The sequence below is a fragment of the Gobius niger genome, assembly GCF_951799975.1.
Source record: "Gobius niger genome assembly, chromosome: 23".
Lineage (NCBI taxonomy): Eukaryota > Metazoa > Chordata > Actinopteri > Gobiiformes > Gobiidae > Gobius > Gobius niger.
The window spans coordinates 6,802,601-6,815,253 of record NC_136874.1 but is presented as its reverse complement, the minus strand read 5'-3'; the positions used below and the strand labels follow the sequence as shown (position 1 = coordinate 6,815,253).

The 12,653-nt window shown below is 40.7% G+C and overlaps 1 protein-coding gene across 1 annotated transcript; it reads right to left on the bottom strand.

Annotated features, from left to right (window-relative positions):
- Window positions 1-2,062: 2,062 nt before the first annotated feature.
- On the bottom strand, window positions 2,063-12,653 carry gckr (glucokinase (hexokinase 4) regulator). The gene is made up of 18 exons (XM_079581956.1): window positions 12,567-12,653; window positions 11,615-11,767; window positions 11,473-11,541; window positions 10,491-10,559; window positions 10,339-10,412; window positions 10,203-10,269; window positions 10,069-10,122; window positions 9,913-10,007; window positions 9,144-9,249; window positions 8,939-9,057; window positions 6,703-6,801; window positions 6,539-6,636; window positions 6,360-6,436; window positions 3,840-3,936; window positions 3,668-3,771; window positions 3,435-3,578; window positions 3,235-3,366; window positions 2,063-2,271 (listed from the first exon to the last, which is right to left on the bottom strand). The coding sequence occupies exons 1-18, from the start codon at window positions 12,606-12,608 to the stop codon at window positions 2,149-2,151; spliced, it is 1,722 nt and encodes a 573-aa protein (XP_079438082.1). The 5' UTR covers window positions 12,609-12,653; the 3' UTR covers window positions 2,063-2,148.

Sequence of the window (12,653 nt, the reverse complement as noted above, 5' to 3'; positions counted from 1 at the left end):
CAAGGCACCGGAATTGTGAAGCATTGTATTAGGCTTTTTACAAGTACAATTTCAAACACAATCTTACATTTCGTTGATGAGAAAATTCTACTTTGGCCCAATTGGATTAGTTCTGATACTTATTTCAGCACTCAAATTGACTTTACTTGGAAATTTCTCAACATATTTTATTATATAAAAGTTCCCGAGAAGAAAGCTGAACGCGGACATTTTAAAACTGCTTGGTTTCACTACACCTTTTGCACAGTACAGTCGGCGCGTTGTGAAACTCTATTAAAATAGTCTTTAGCCGTATTACGTGCTTTGCGACCGTCACAAACAGCTTGAAGCGGTTTTATGATGCCTTACTGTTTCAAAGTGGACAAAAACGGTAAAACTCTGGTCTCTGTTTCTCTTCGTAAAGTAAATAGGATTCTTGATATAAACTAAATTGTCATTGGGTAGTTTGTTTTGGATCCTGATGTGTGCCTATGTACGGTCTATCATGACTATATGATTGTAATATATATATACATATATATATATTTAAATAAATAATAAAGCAGGGTGTTGATACTGTTCATTTTTTTGAATTTTGAGGAATGGTTTGTCAGATGAGGGTAGTCACAAAATCATTATTCAAAGTACCACTAAAAATACTACATTGACAAAGACCAACACAAAGCTAAAATTGAACTATCTTAGGAAAATTGCAACATACACTGAGCTTTTCCTAGTTTTTAAGCTCCCCTGTTAACAAAAAATTGTTGTGGTATATTGTGGCTTCTTGGGCAATGGATATAGCGTTGCATCATATTGTCCGGTTCACTATGTTTAGATTTCCACTGTTGTGGTATTATCGTGGAGAATATGAAAACGTTATATTTTTGGAAACCTCACGGTATAATCTTATGGTATAAAGAGAAAAACTATGTTTCCATTTGCCCTTGTCATTTTGTAAAATTGTGCAATTATACAATTTTCCCATTCGAGTAAATGGGGAGTTCTGGTCATCGCTAGGGCAACGCCATGAAACATATGACAAGGGTTTCATTGACTTTTTGATTGGAGCGAATGCAATTTTCTGCCAATTTTTTTACCGTTATTTAACGTTATTATCGCACCTTTTTGTTACATATCAGAGCAAATGGAAACATTGTTTGTCTGATTGCTTATTTGATAGTTTTCAAAAATGTATAGTTTTGATACTTGATACTAATCTGGCGGAGTGAACCGGACAAATAATGCAAAAAGTCTTGCTTTGATGCAATTTGTTGAAAACACATTCTGTAAAGGGTCTTACTGATGAAACGCTTTAGTAAAATAGCACAAGAGGAAAAACTACCTTCTTATGCAAGATTAATAACTTAAAATCTCTTGAATAATGAGTTACTTTATGTTGAATTTGAGTCCGTTTAATTGGACATAAGACAAACATGCTAATGCCAATGGAACAAGAAGAAATCCCACTTGAAATCAGACAAATTAACTTTTACTTTTAAACATTGTTTTTCACTTGAAAGGATACAACATAATCTGAATTAAGAATAAATGTACCTGTTCCACTGGAGATAAGAGGTTTCATCTGATCTAGAACAAGACAAAACCTCTTAATTCAAGTAGATTTATGTCATTTATTCCTTAAAATGACTGTATTACTTTTCCAGTGTCCAACCTTGTTACTACAAACTATACTTGCATTACTGCAGTCTTCACTAGCACCATCTAAACTGAGCTGCCTGTGACGCTGGTGTTTTGTGATTGAGGTGAAGAGGTGATGCGTGATGTAAGTTAGCCTCAATCCTCCTGGACAGAGTGAGAGCTTAGTGACGTGAGCGCGAGTATCTTCGGAGCGGCTTTGGACACTTCGGAGCGCGGCCAATCGTGGTTCAATAGCGGGTGAGGCCGCAACATACTGAAAGTGCATAGATTGGACTGATTTTCTTTCACTACAAATGTATTTAGGATTAATTTCACTTCCTTAATGGACATGAGGCACACAAAGAGGAAGATTATCCATAACAGTGTGAAACCATTCTGAACCAATGGGCCATAACTGTCCCATCCAGCAACTCAAAAGCACAAAATGTCCTCTGAAAATTGGCCAGTGATCCCTGTAGTCAATACTGTTTACTGGTGGAAATGTCTCTCTGTGGCTTTGACAGATCGTTACTTCTTCTGTGCTAGACAAGCTGCCACCGCGTCCCGAACGACTGGCTGACGGTCCAGACGAGACTGCGCCTCCGCCATCGAGCAGCCCGTGAGCAGGGAGACCAGCGCCAAAGGGACAACCTACACAATCACAACATAGAAGCCTCATTTAGAGAACAGTAACTGTACATCTCTTCATAGATTCAGATGAAAACCTGTCTTACAGGATCTGTATCATGCTATTTTAGACATCCCAAAGCAAACTACAGGCATTTATATGACATATTGTACCACTATTACTATGGAGTACTCATTTTTGCGAGAAATATAAGTATTTTCTGGGGGTATTTTGCAAACCCGGAAGACAAGATGCTTCGATTCAGTTAACTCCGCCCCCTCTCCCCGAGCTGATCTGCCCATGCATTATTAGGAGTAAAAGAAACATAAATATCACAGCAATAAGTTTTACGGAGTTGACATCTGCAACACAGCTTCATAAATGGCTAACACACAAGCTAACACTCGTTTTGATCGACTGGGTGTTTACATTATGGGACTCGCGTTGGTTATAAAAGTTAATCCACTTTGATTCTGGCGAAGGTTCCCCAAACATCCATCAAGAGACAGTCACAGAAAAACACTTATTTTGGCTGATAGTTGCTGAATTCCAGTAGTCCTGTAGTCTCCGTGACATTATCGTTAGGTAAGAAAAAAGAACAGGCGTGTCCAGAGTAGGCTGGAAAGAGCTCCTTCTTCACAACTTCCAGCACAAACATGACATCTGTTTAGACGCTCATGGGGTGCGTTTGTTTTGGCCACAGGGGCAGCGCTTACCTGGCACTTCCTTTATACAGAAATAATGAAAAAGCTGTCTTATAAATTAACATCAGGCCGTAAGGCATTACATTGCAGACGTCGGGCTCTTCCTGTCTAACACATTGAAAAAAACACTCTGGGGGTGTTTTTGATAAGGAAATAGCATAACAACATGGCTAAAAGCTCCAAAAAGTTGATTTTGCATGATATAGTCCCTTTAAAGACGCAGCTGCAGCGTCTCACCCTAATTCTATCCAGTCTCCAGTCTTAAACCATTAAACCGTTCACCTTTGTTCTTTTTGCAGCTAGTTTTGTGTGGCTGCGGACATCCCACAATGCAACACCACTCAGTTCTTCCACTTCATAGACAGCTTTCAGCAGCGCTTCTTGACACTGGGATTCAGGAAGGCCGGAAAACTTCTAAAAAGGAAACCAAATATTTTCTTATGCACATATTATTCTGCAAAAGTTCGTTGTTGGGCCTGTACCTGCAGTAAGCGCGTGGCCCGGTGGTACAGTTTGCTGTTTGTGACTTGAAGATCGATCATGTAGTTTTGGTAAATCTTCCCCTTTAAGACGTGGGCGCCAGTGCTGATTGCGTTTAGGGTTAGCTTTGTCGTTAGCTCCCATTGCTAACAAAAAACAGTCAAAAGTCAAAATACTATTGCTACCATTGCAGTTAATTACAATGACTTAAGATGTGATTGATGGATTGACCTACTTCTTCCATGGCTGCCTGCCCTTCATGTCCGTGCACAATAGAGTGAAGCTTACAGCCCTTCTCTCGCACTTTGGTCGCCATCTTGGACACTTCACTCTGGTCATCTGAAAAACGTCCAAAAAACATGACGCTCCTCCTCCAAAGTCTCTATTGTGATAATTCACTGCCTTACCCAAACAGGTGTAGATTAAAATGACAGTGTCTCGGTCATTTAGAGATGGCAGGATTGTTTCTGCAAAGTCTTCATGTGAGATGCAATAGTTGGAGCCCTGTGGGGGATCAAAAACACATCCACGAATAAGTAATCAGGCTTTATAAAGGACTATGAATCATAGTGTGGAACAACACATCAAAAATGCACCATTATCTACAGAACTTTGGCATCCATTAAAAGTTACATAATACCCCTTTAACCTCTTAACTCCCGCCTGAACCGAGAGGATCTTTTTCCTCACGTCATCAGATTTTTTTCCGTCATTTTTTTGTTAGGTATTCAACTCATTTTTGTAACTTTATTTGTCAAATTTTCGTAATTTTTTGTCAGATTTTTATCACATTTTTGTAATTTTTTTTTGTCCATTTTTCATCAATTTTTTGTAATTTTTTTGGTAAATTTTGATCATTTTTTTGTCACATTTTTGTAATTTTTTTGTCAAATTTTGTCAAATTTTTGTCATTTTTTGTTTGAGACATTTTTGCCAATTTTTAATCAATGTTTTCTCATTTTTTTGTCACATTTCCATCATTGTTTTCGTCTCAGTTTTGTTGCTACTTTCACAGCTTTTTTCCAGAAGCTTTTGGACTGGGGTAAAGCCAAACTGGAGAAAATGTGCTCGGTTCAGGTGGGAGTTAAGGGGTTAAATCGCATGCATAATTTGTTGACATTTTGCAATAAAAGTAACATTAAATAGAACTTGCAATTTATGGGCTACTATGACTATGAACTTTGATGTACAGCTTTATGTGTTGACTCAACATGTAGAGTGCAGGAAAATCCACTGTTACCATGGAGATCCCAGTAATAGTAGTAGTAGTACCAGTAGTAGTAGTGCCAGTAGTACTAGTAGTGCCAGTAGTAGTAGTAGTGCCAGTTGTAATAGTAGTAGTAATAGTAGTTGTAGTGCCAGTAGTAGTAGTGCCAGTAGTACTGGTTGTGCCAGTAGTAGTAGTAGTGCCAGTTGTAATAGTAGTAGTAGTAGTGCCAGTAGTAGTAGTAATAGTAGTAGTGCCAGTAGTAGTAGTAGTAGTAATAGTAGTTGTAGTGCCAGTAGTAGTAGTAGTAGTGCCAGTAGTAGTAGTAGTAGTAATAGTAGTTGTAATGCCAGTAGTAGTAGTAGTAGTAGTGCCAGTAGTAGTAGTAGTAGTGCCAGTAGTAGTAGTAGTAGTAATAGTAGTTGTAATGCCAGTAGTAGTAGTAGTAGTAGTGCCAGTAGTAGTAGTAGTAGTAATAGTAGTTGTAATGCCAGTAGTAGTAGTAGTAGTAGTGCCAGTAGTAGTAGTGCTAGTAGTAGTAGTAGTAGTAGTAGTAGTAGTCCTGCCAGTAATAGAAGTAGTAGTGCCAGTTAAAGTAGTAGTAGCACCAGTAGTAGTAGCAGTGCCAGTAGTACTAGTAGTAGTAGTGCCAGTCGTAGTAGTAGTAGTAGTAGCACCAGTAGTAATGCCAGTAGTAGTAGTAGTAGCACCAGTAGTAATGCCAGTAGTAGTAGTAGTGCCAGTAATAATAGTAGTAGTAGTAGTAGTAGTCCTGCCAGTAATAGAAGTAGTAGTGCCAGTAAAAGTAGAAGTAGCACCAGTAGTAATGCCAGTAGTAGTAGTGCCAGTAGTAGTAGTAGTAGTAGTAGTAGTAGTAGCACCAGTAATGCCAGTAGTAGTAGTAGTAGTAGTAGTGCCAGTAATAGTAGTAGTAGTAGTAGTAGTAGTAGTAGTAGTAGTAGTAGTAGTAATAGTAGTAGTAGTAGTAGTAGTAGTAGTAGTCCTGCCAGTAATAGAAGTAGTAGTGCCAGTAATAGTAGTAGTAGCACCAGTAGTAGTGCCAGTAGTAGTACTCGTGCCAGTAGTAGTAGTAGTAGTAGTAGTAGTAGTAGTAGTAGTAGTCCTGCCAGTAATAGAAGTAGTAGTGCCAGTAATAGTAGTAGTAGCACCAGTAGTAGTGCCAGTAGTAGTACTCGTGCCAGTAGTAGTAGTAGTAGTAGTAGTAGTAGTAGTCCTGCCAGTAAAAGAAGAAGAAGTAGTAGTGCCAGTAAAAGAAGAAGTAGTAGTGCCAGTAAAAGTAGTAGTAGCACCAGTAGTAGTGCCAGTAGTAGTACTTGTGCCAGTAGTAGTAGTAGTAGTAGTAGTAGTAGTCCTGCCAGTAAAAGAAGAAGTAGTAGTGCCAGTAAAAGTAGTAGTAGCACCAGTAGTAATGCCAGTAGTTGTAGTAGTAGTAGTAGTAGTAGTAATAGTAGCACCAGTAGTAGTGCCAGTAGTAGTAGTAGTAGTAGTAGTAGTAGTAGTAGTAGTCCTGCCAGTAATAGAAGTAGTAGTGCCAGTAAAAGTAGTAGTAGCTCCAGTAGTAATGCCAGTAGTAGTACTAGTGCCAGTAATAGTAGTAGTAGTAGCAGCAGTAGCAGTAGTAGTAGTAGTGCCATTTAATACAATGCTCACACTCTTAACATTGCTTCTATGGTATAGTATTGCTCCGCATGCCGCTCACCAGAGGAGTCAGGGGCCCCTCTCTGTTGCTCAGCGCGCCGTACCCTCCGCTGACGAAGCCCCGTATGTCATTATGGTCTGATATGGAAACACAGAGTCCATTATGCAGCCGGCGCCATAACAAACACCGCTAAAAATCAACACGATTATGCAAATACACATGAATTATGCATGTTCTACCTGCTCCGAATGTGGGCACGCACTCACTGGCGTCAATCAAGCCCAGGACGCCCGGACTGCCCCATCCCAGGTAACACACGCGCCTCCCGCACTGTAAACTAGAATAACGTAGATCAGGCGGAAATAAGACTTCACTTTAAAGTTCCTGCACGCGCTTTTGTTACCTTTCTCCAGCTGATTTCATTATATCAGCGATGAATTCAGCCTGGCTATAAGTTGTATCCAAACATTTCGAATAGGCGTCCACGTGCTCCCGTATTGCCCTGAATAAACATGACATTACGTAAAAAAGATAAACAAAAAAAAATGCATTGGATTCTGACAGGGGAATGTAATATTGTAGTGTCCGCTAGGGGTCAGCAGAGCGCAGCAGATCAGACGTGGGGGAACTACACTTTACACTTATCGACCTGGCTCAACACATACTAACCTAATATTACTAATTTGTGTCAAGTATGCAGAAGAAGAGTATTTGTATGAATTGTATGAAAAGCCTATATGTCCACGGATATTGATTGCGTAAAAGTGAGCCTGAGGTCTAATGTAAAAGCCGTGTTTTTTGCAGGGCTAAAGAGCAGGAGGGTGTGAGAGTGTGGTTACAGACACACAGAGAAGCACTTAGCGGTCTGCCCCATAGAGTCGCAGTGGGACGTATATGAAATCTATATGGACAAAGAAGGCACACACTGTATATGACCAGAGACTAACTGTGCAGGATTAGGTCAGGGCTAAACAGGGTGAAGATGATCAGGTACGAATGAAAACACGGATTTGGTAGACGCTCAAACTCATTCTCAAGTCTCTCTCTCTCTCTCTCAGTCAAAAAGTGACCGAAAAAGACACAAAGGAGCAACAAAAATGTGACAAAAACTGCACAAAGCAAAAAAATAACAAGAATGTGACAAAAAAAGTGATGAAGGTGCAGCCAAAGTGACAAAAACCCTACAAAATAGTGGCAAAAGTGAGAAAAAGTGACAACACAGCAACAACGTAAGGGGAAAGATCCATATTATATCCATAATATCCAGATTAGCTTTTCTAGGTCCTAGCTTTCAAATGAGGCGTAATACTGGCCTATAGGCTGTAAGCTCCAGTCCAGAAGCTTTTAGATTTGGGTAAAACCAAACTGGAGAAAATGCACTGGGTTAAGGCGGTAAGAGGTTAACTAAAAGCCAATAATAATGCAGGTATTTTGTCTACATTGATTTTTTCTCAGTTTTATTCCACATTGTGTAGCTAGTTTTGGACAAATAACTTTAAAATTGTAACATATTCTATATTACAGATTACCGCTTAAAATGTAATATGTTTGTATTACATATTACTGTTTCAGAAATATAACTCCCCTCCTGGAGCCGCCACCTTAATATGGTGGAGGAGTTTGAGCACCTGAATGATCCTGGAGCTCTGTTGTCGGGGGCTTCGTGCCCCGGTAGGGTCTCGCATGGCAAACAGGTCCTATAGGTGATGGGTCAGACAAAGAGCGGTTCAGAAGCTCCTTATGAGAGACCAACAGGCCCGGTTTAGAACCATGAGGCCGTCCTTCTGTGGACCCACCACCTGCAAGAAGAGCCATAAGGGGCTGGTGCAATGTGATTTGGGCAGATCCAACAGCTGCTCCCATGATCCGGCAACGGACAAGTGGAAGAAGATGGATGGATGGATAAATGTAATTGAGTTACACTACTTTGAGTTACTTTTGGCAAAATTTAAACTAAAAATAGTAGCAATGCCACCGAGCAAAAGTGCAGTCAACAATGTCCTTTCCTTCTTTATCCCCATTCTCTCGTGTTTTGTTTGACGACATTTATGCACAACTGCAGATGCTAAACACCAGTGTCCGACCTGATTTGATTCTGTTTGGGGGCATTGTTTTGTTCATACATTTAAATGCACTTGTAACTTGAGTTATTTGAATTGTAATGACTAATATATTCCCATATTGTGTTTCAGAAACATGCTATTTTCCTTAGTTACTGAAAAAAGTCATATATTTTTGTGACTTTTGTAATACGTTACCTCCAACACTGTGTAACTCTCCAGGTTATGTGTGTCTGCATCACAAGTTCAAAGCAACATAACTTTGCTGTCATGAATGCTGATAACAAATCAGCAACAGTAAACTCACACTCAGATTCCTATAATGGTAGTTTTGAAGTGGTTCACCAAATTAAAGCATTTAAAAGAGGAATATAGTGTTTAATCTAATCTATCGCTCCCAGTAAGTCACAGTAATAATGAAATACATCCATGTATTTCTGTTTACTGAGTGAAATGTAATACAGTTCTGCTTTAATAACACATTCAGTAATCTATTCATTTCTATCTTTTGTGAGTATTTGCTCTATAGTGAACTGTGTCGGTGGACCTTATTATTCCAGATGATTTCATTGCACGTACTGTGGTGTGACCGGGCGGCGTGCAGAGGCGGCGTGGTGAGCCGCCCGCATGACCACCTCGAGCAGGATCTTGGTGGCGCTGCCCCCTTTCATCCGGGAGGACCCGCTGACGGCTTCTGGCTGTGTGGGAGAAAGAACATGCGTCTGAATGCAAATGAAGTGCTTTACATGGAGCGCCGTGCTGAATGAGAGTGTGGCTCACTGACCCCCACGACCGGGTTGATGACGAAGGCCTCGTGTGCAGAAGCCGCCACTCGCATCCTCCGAACAACGTCACGGAAAGTGAAAGCACAGCCTTGCATTGGATCAGCCCTGGACACACAGAAGACACAATGTGGTGACCTAGTCTGTATAGGGGAAACATAATATTAACAAAAGCTGGAAATGAATGTGCTATCTGTTGGATTTCTTTGCTTAAAGGTGAATTATGTAACTCTTTATGTGGAAAAAAATATGTATATTAATGCATATTTGACTTTTCAGTGACCAGGCTGTGCGAGTGGCCTCTAAACACTCCAGGACCAATGTTGTTAAGGTTTCTGGTAGGTTTATATGAGTCGTTGTTTTGGCCTCAAGCTTATTCTACTTGAGTAAAATCCATCCATCCATCCATCCATCCATCCATCCATCCATCCATCCATCCATCCATTTTCTTCCCTTTATCCGGGGCCGGGTCGCGGGGGCAGCAGTCTCAGCAGAGATGCCAAAACTTCCCGATCCACACACACCTCCTCCAGCTGTTCTGGGGGGACCCCGAGGCCACACCAGGCCAGCTCGGAGACATAGTCCCACCAGCGTGCCCTGGGCCTTCCACGAGGCCTTGTCCCACTAGGACATGCCTGGAACACCTCCAGGAGGCATCCGGAACAGATGCCCTAGCCTCCTTCTTGAGTAAAATAATGCTTGGCTACTCTATCCACTGTAGCAAACATTTAAGGAATAAATATTTGAGGAATTATAAAGATGTCTTCCAACCTGGCCTGATTTGCCGGATTAAACCCAACCAACACTGGAGTGAAGATGTCCAGGTGCTGAAGGCAGAAGTCGAGTTGACCGGCCACAAATGGAGCCTGGAATGAAAAAAGTCCATTATTTCCATTTCGGCACTGACGACATTTACTCCCAACTCACTGATAAGCCACATGAGATTCCAATGTACAAGACCTGCTTCTTTCCTTCACAGACCTATGTATAGGCGAGAAAATACATGGAGATTACAAATACTGCCACTACTTTACAACATCTACTGCTGAATTTACTTTTACCTCCTTTAGACTAAGCGTGCCCGCTGTAGGATCGTCTTCAGGGGCTTCTTGGGAGGTGAAAAGAGCCCTGGAAAAATGCATCTACCACCAGCCATAACCACAGAACAACAAAACGTTCCTAATGGTGTTGACTTACCGGTCGCCTCCTGCAATAGTGTAGGTATAAACTTCCTGTTGGTTCGATTCCTTCAAAGCTCTGTTAAAGCTCGTCTTTGAAACGAGACCCAAAAAGAAATGTTGATCAGAGTTTTAAGTTAGCAACATATTGATTTTTTTCTAAGCTTTTACCGCAATTAGATAAGCCAGTCGCCCGGAAGTCCCACAACCACTCAGCACTACAAGACTGTCTCGCGGATCCTGGGTGAGGAATACAGTATTTTCAGATGATCAACGATAAATACAACTGACTCTCTCTCTATCATGGCAACTACACAACAGCAAGTGAGATAGACCTGGTATTGCCTTGTTTTTGCAGGCTCTAGTGGGTTTATCTAGTCTGCATTGGTCTGATTAAAGCCACACTCTGTAACATTGTGGACTACACTGTTGCCCTCAATACAAAAAACATACTCCTAATGACCAGCTAGACACAGAAAATGCTGTTTTTGCACTGGGTAATCAAATAATGGGTTTGGATGAGGACCTTAAACTATCAACCAATGGAAACCAAGTCCCAAGATTGACCCCTGGGGGACGTTTTCCTTCCTGTCCTGTGAATGTTTACATGCTATGATGATTAGAAATACAATAACATGGAATTGTTTGGGTGGTATTAGTTTAAGCAAACACTGTTTACTTATTCTTATGATTTTGATGAAGATCAGACCACATTTTATGACCAGTTTGGGCAGAAATGTGAGAAATTCCAAAGCTTTCACATACTTTTTCCTCCCATTGTGCATTATTCATTCGCTCCATACTTGGGGGAGTTTTATCGATCTCACAATGGAGACATTCACTCAGGATAATGTGCAAAGAAGCTATAAAGTAAAGTAATAAGTAAATATGGGGCATATGTACAATGAATAATGGCAACTCTTGAAAAGGTGGGGGCAAAGAATATAAATTGGTGGCTGCAATTTTAGTCACGTCTGCCCTGGGGTCGAATGACGGAAGCTGAAAAATCCCTCCAACCACTGACTCAGACACTGCACTCACACAAAGGCCAGGTGGATGAAGTGTCTTGCCCAAGGACAGTCTGAGCCACACTCACCCTGAGCCTTAGTTTAGTCCAGGCTCGTATTCTTTTCTCTCGTATAGCATTCGTTACCTTGAGAATCCGCTCCACTCTTACGGCAACTTCCATCACAGATTTCAACACAACTTCACTCAAAAGTGTCTAAAAAAAAAAAAAAAGTGTCCATAATACTAATTTAGATTTGCTTGATTCCTTTTGAAGTCACACTCTATACCTGGTAATGGCCACAGGCGTCCTCTTTTCGAAATATTTGCTCATCACAGGCCTGGAGGATTCTGACGATCTGATTGGCCGACGCTCTGTCCATGTCCCGGCTAAGGGGGTTGGACTTCTCTGAAACAGGAAGTGAGGGCTCGTAGTCTGAACTCTGTAATCACAAACAATACGGTCAAATCAACAACTTTCTGACACTGGCAGAATGATATACTTGTAGTGAAGGCAATTGAAGGACAGAAAGCATGATGAAGGTGATTAACCTCTTAAACCTCACCGAGCACACGTTCTCCAGTTTGGCTTTACCCAAATCTAAAAGCATCTTGAAATATTGTGTAAAATAGCAGCAAAAACTAGATGAAAACGAGGATGAAAATGCAACAAAAGAAGGATGAAAAAATTATGATAAAGTGACAAAAATGTGACGAAAAAGTGACAAAACAGCAGCAAAAGAGCAGCAAGAAGCAACACAAAAGTCACAAATGAGCAACAAATGAGCAACAAAAGGAGCAACAAATGAGTAACAAAAGGAGCAACAAATGAGCAACAAAAGGAGCAACAAATGAGCAACAAAAGAGCAACAAAAGAGCAACAAAAAAGCCACAAAAGGAGCAACAAATGAGCAACAAAAGGAGCAACAAAAGGAGCAACAAATGAGCAACAAAATGAGCAACAAAAGGAGCAACAAAAGAGCAACAAAATGAGCAACAAAAGAGCAACAAAAGAGCAACAAAAGAGCAACAAAAAAGCCACAAAAGGCAATGAAAATGTGGCAAAAATGTAATGAAAACTCTGAAAAAAATATGTGCAACTACACGAGGCAAAAGCTCCATTTAGATGAGTTTTGTTGGTCTTAGCTTTCAAATGAGTCGTTGCACTGGCCTATAGGCTGTGACCTCATGCGTTTGGGTAAAGCTGAACTGGAAAAAACACTCAGTTGATGTTGATCTTACCTCCCAGGCGTGTGTGAGGGCATTTCTATTCGGTGCGGCCATTACTCAAATAACCAGAGTAAGCTTTGCAAAAACAAGCAATGATTG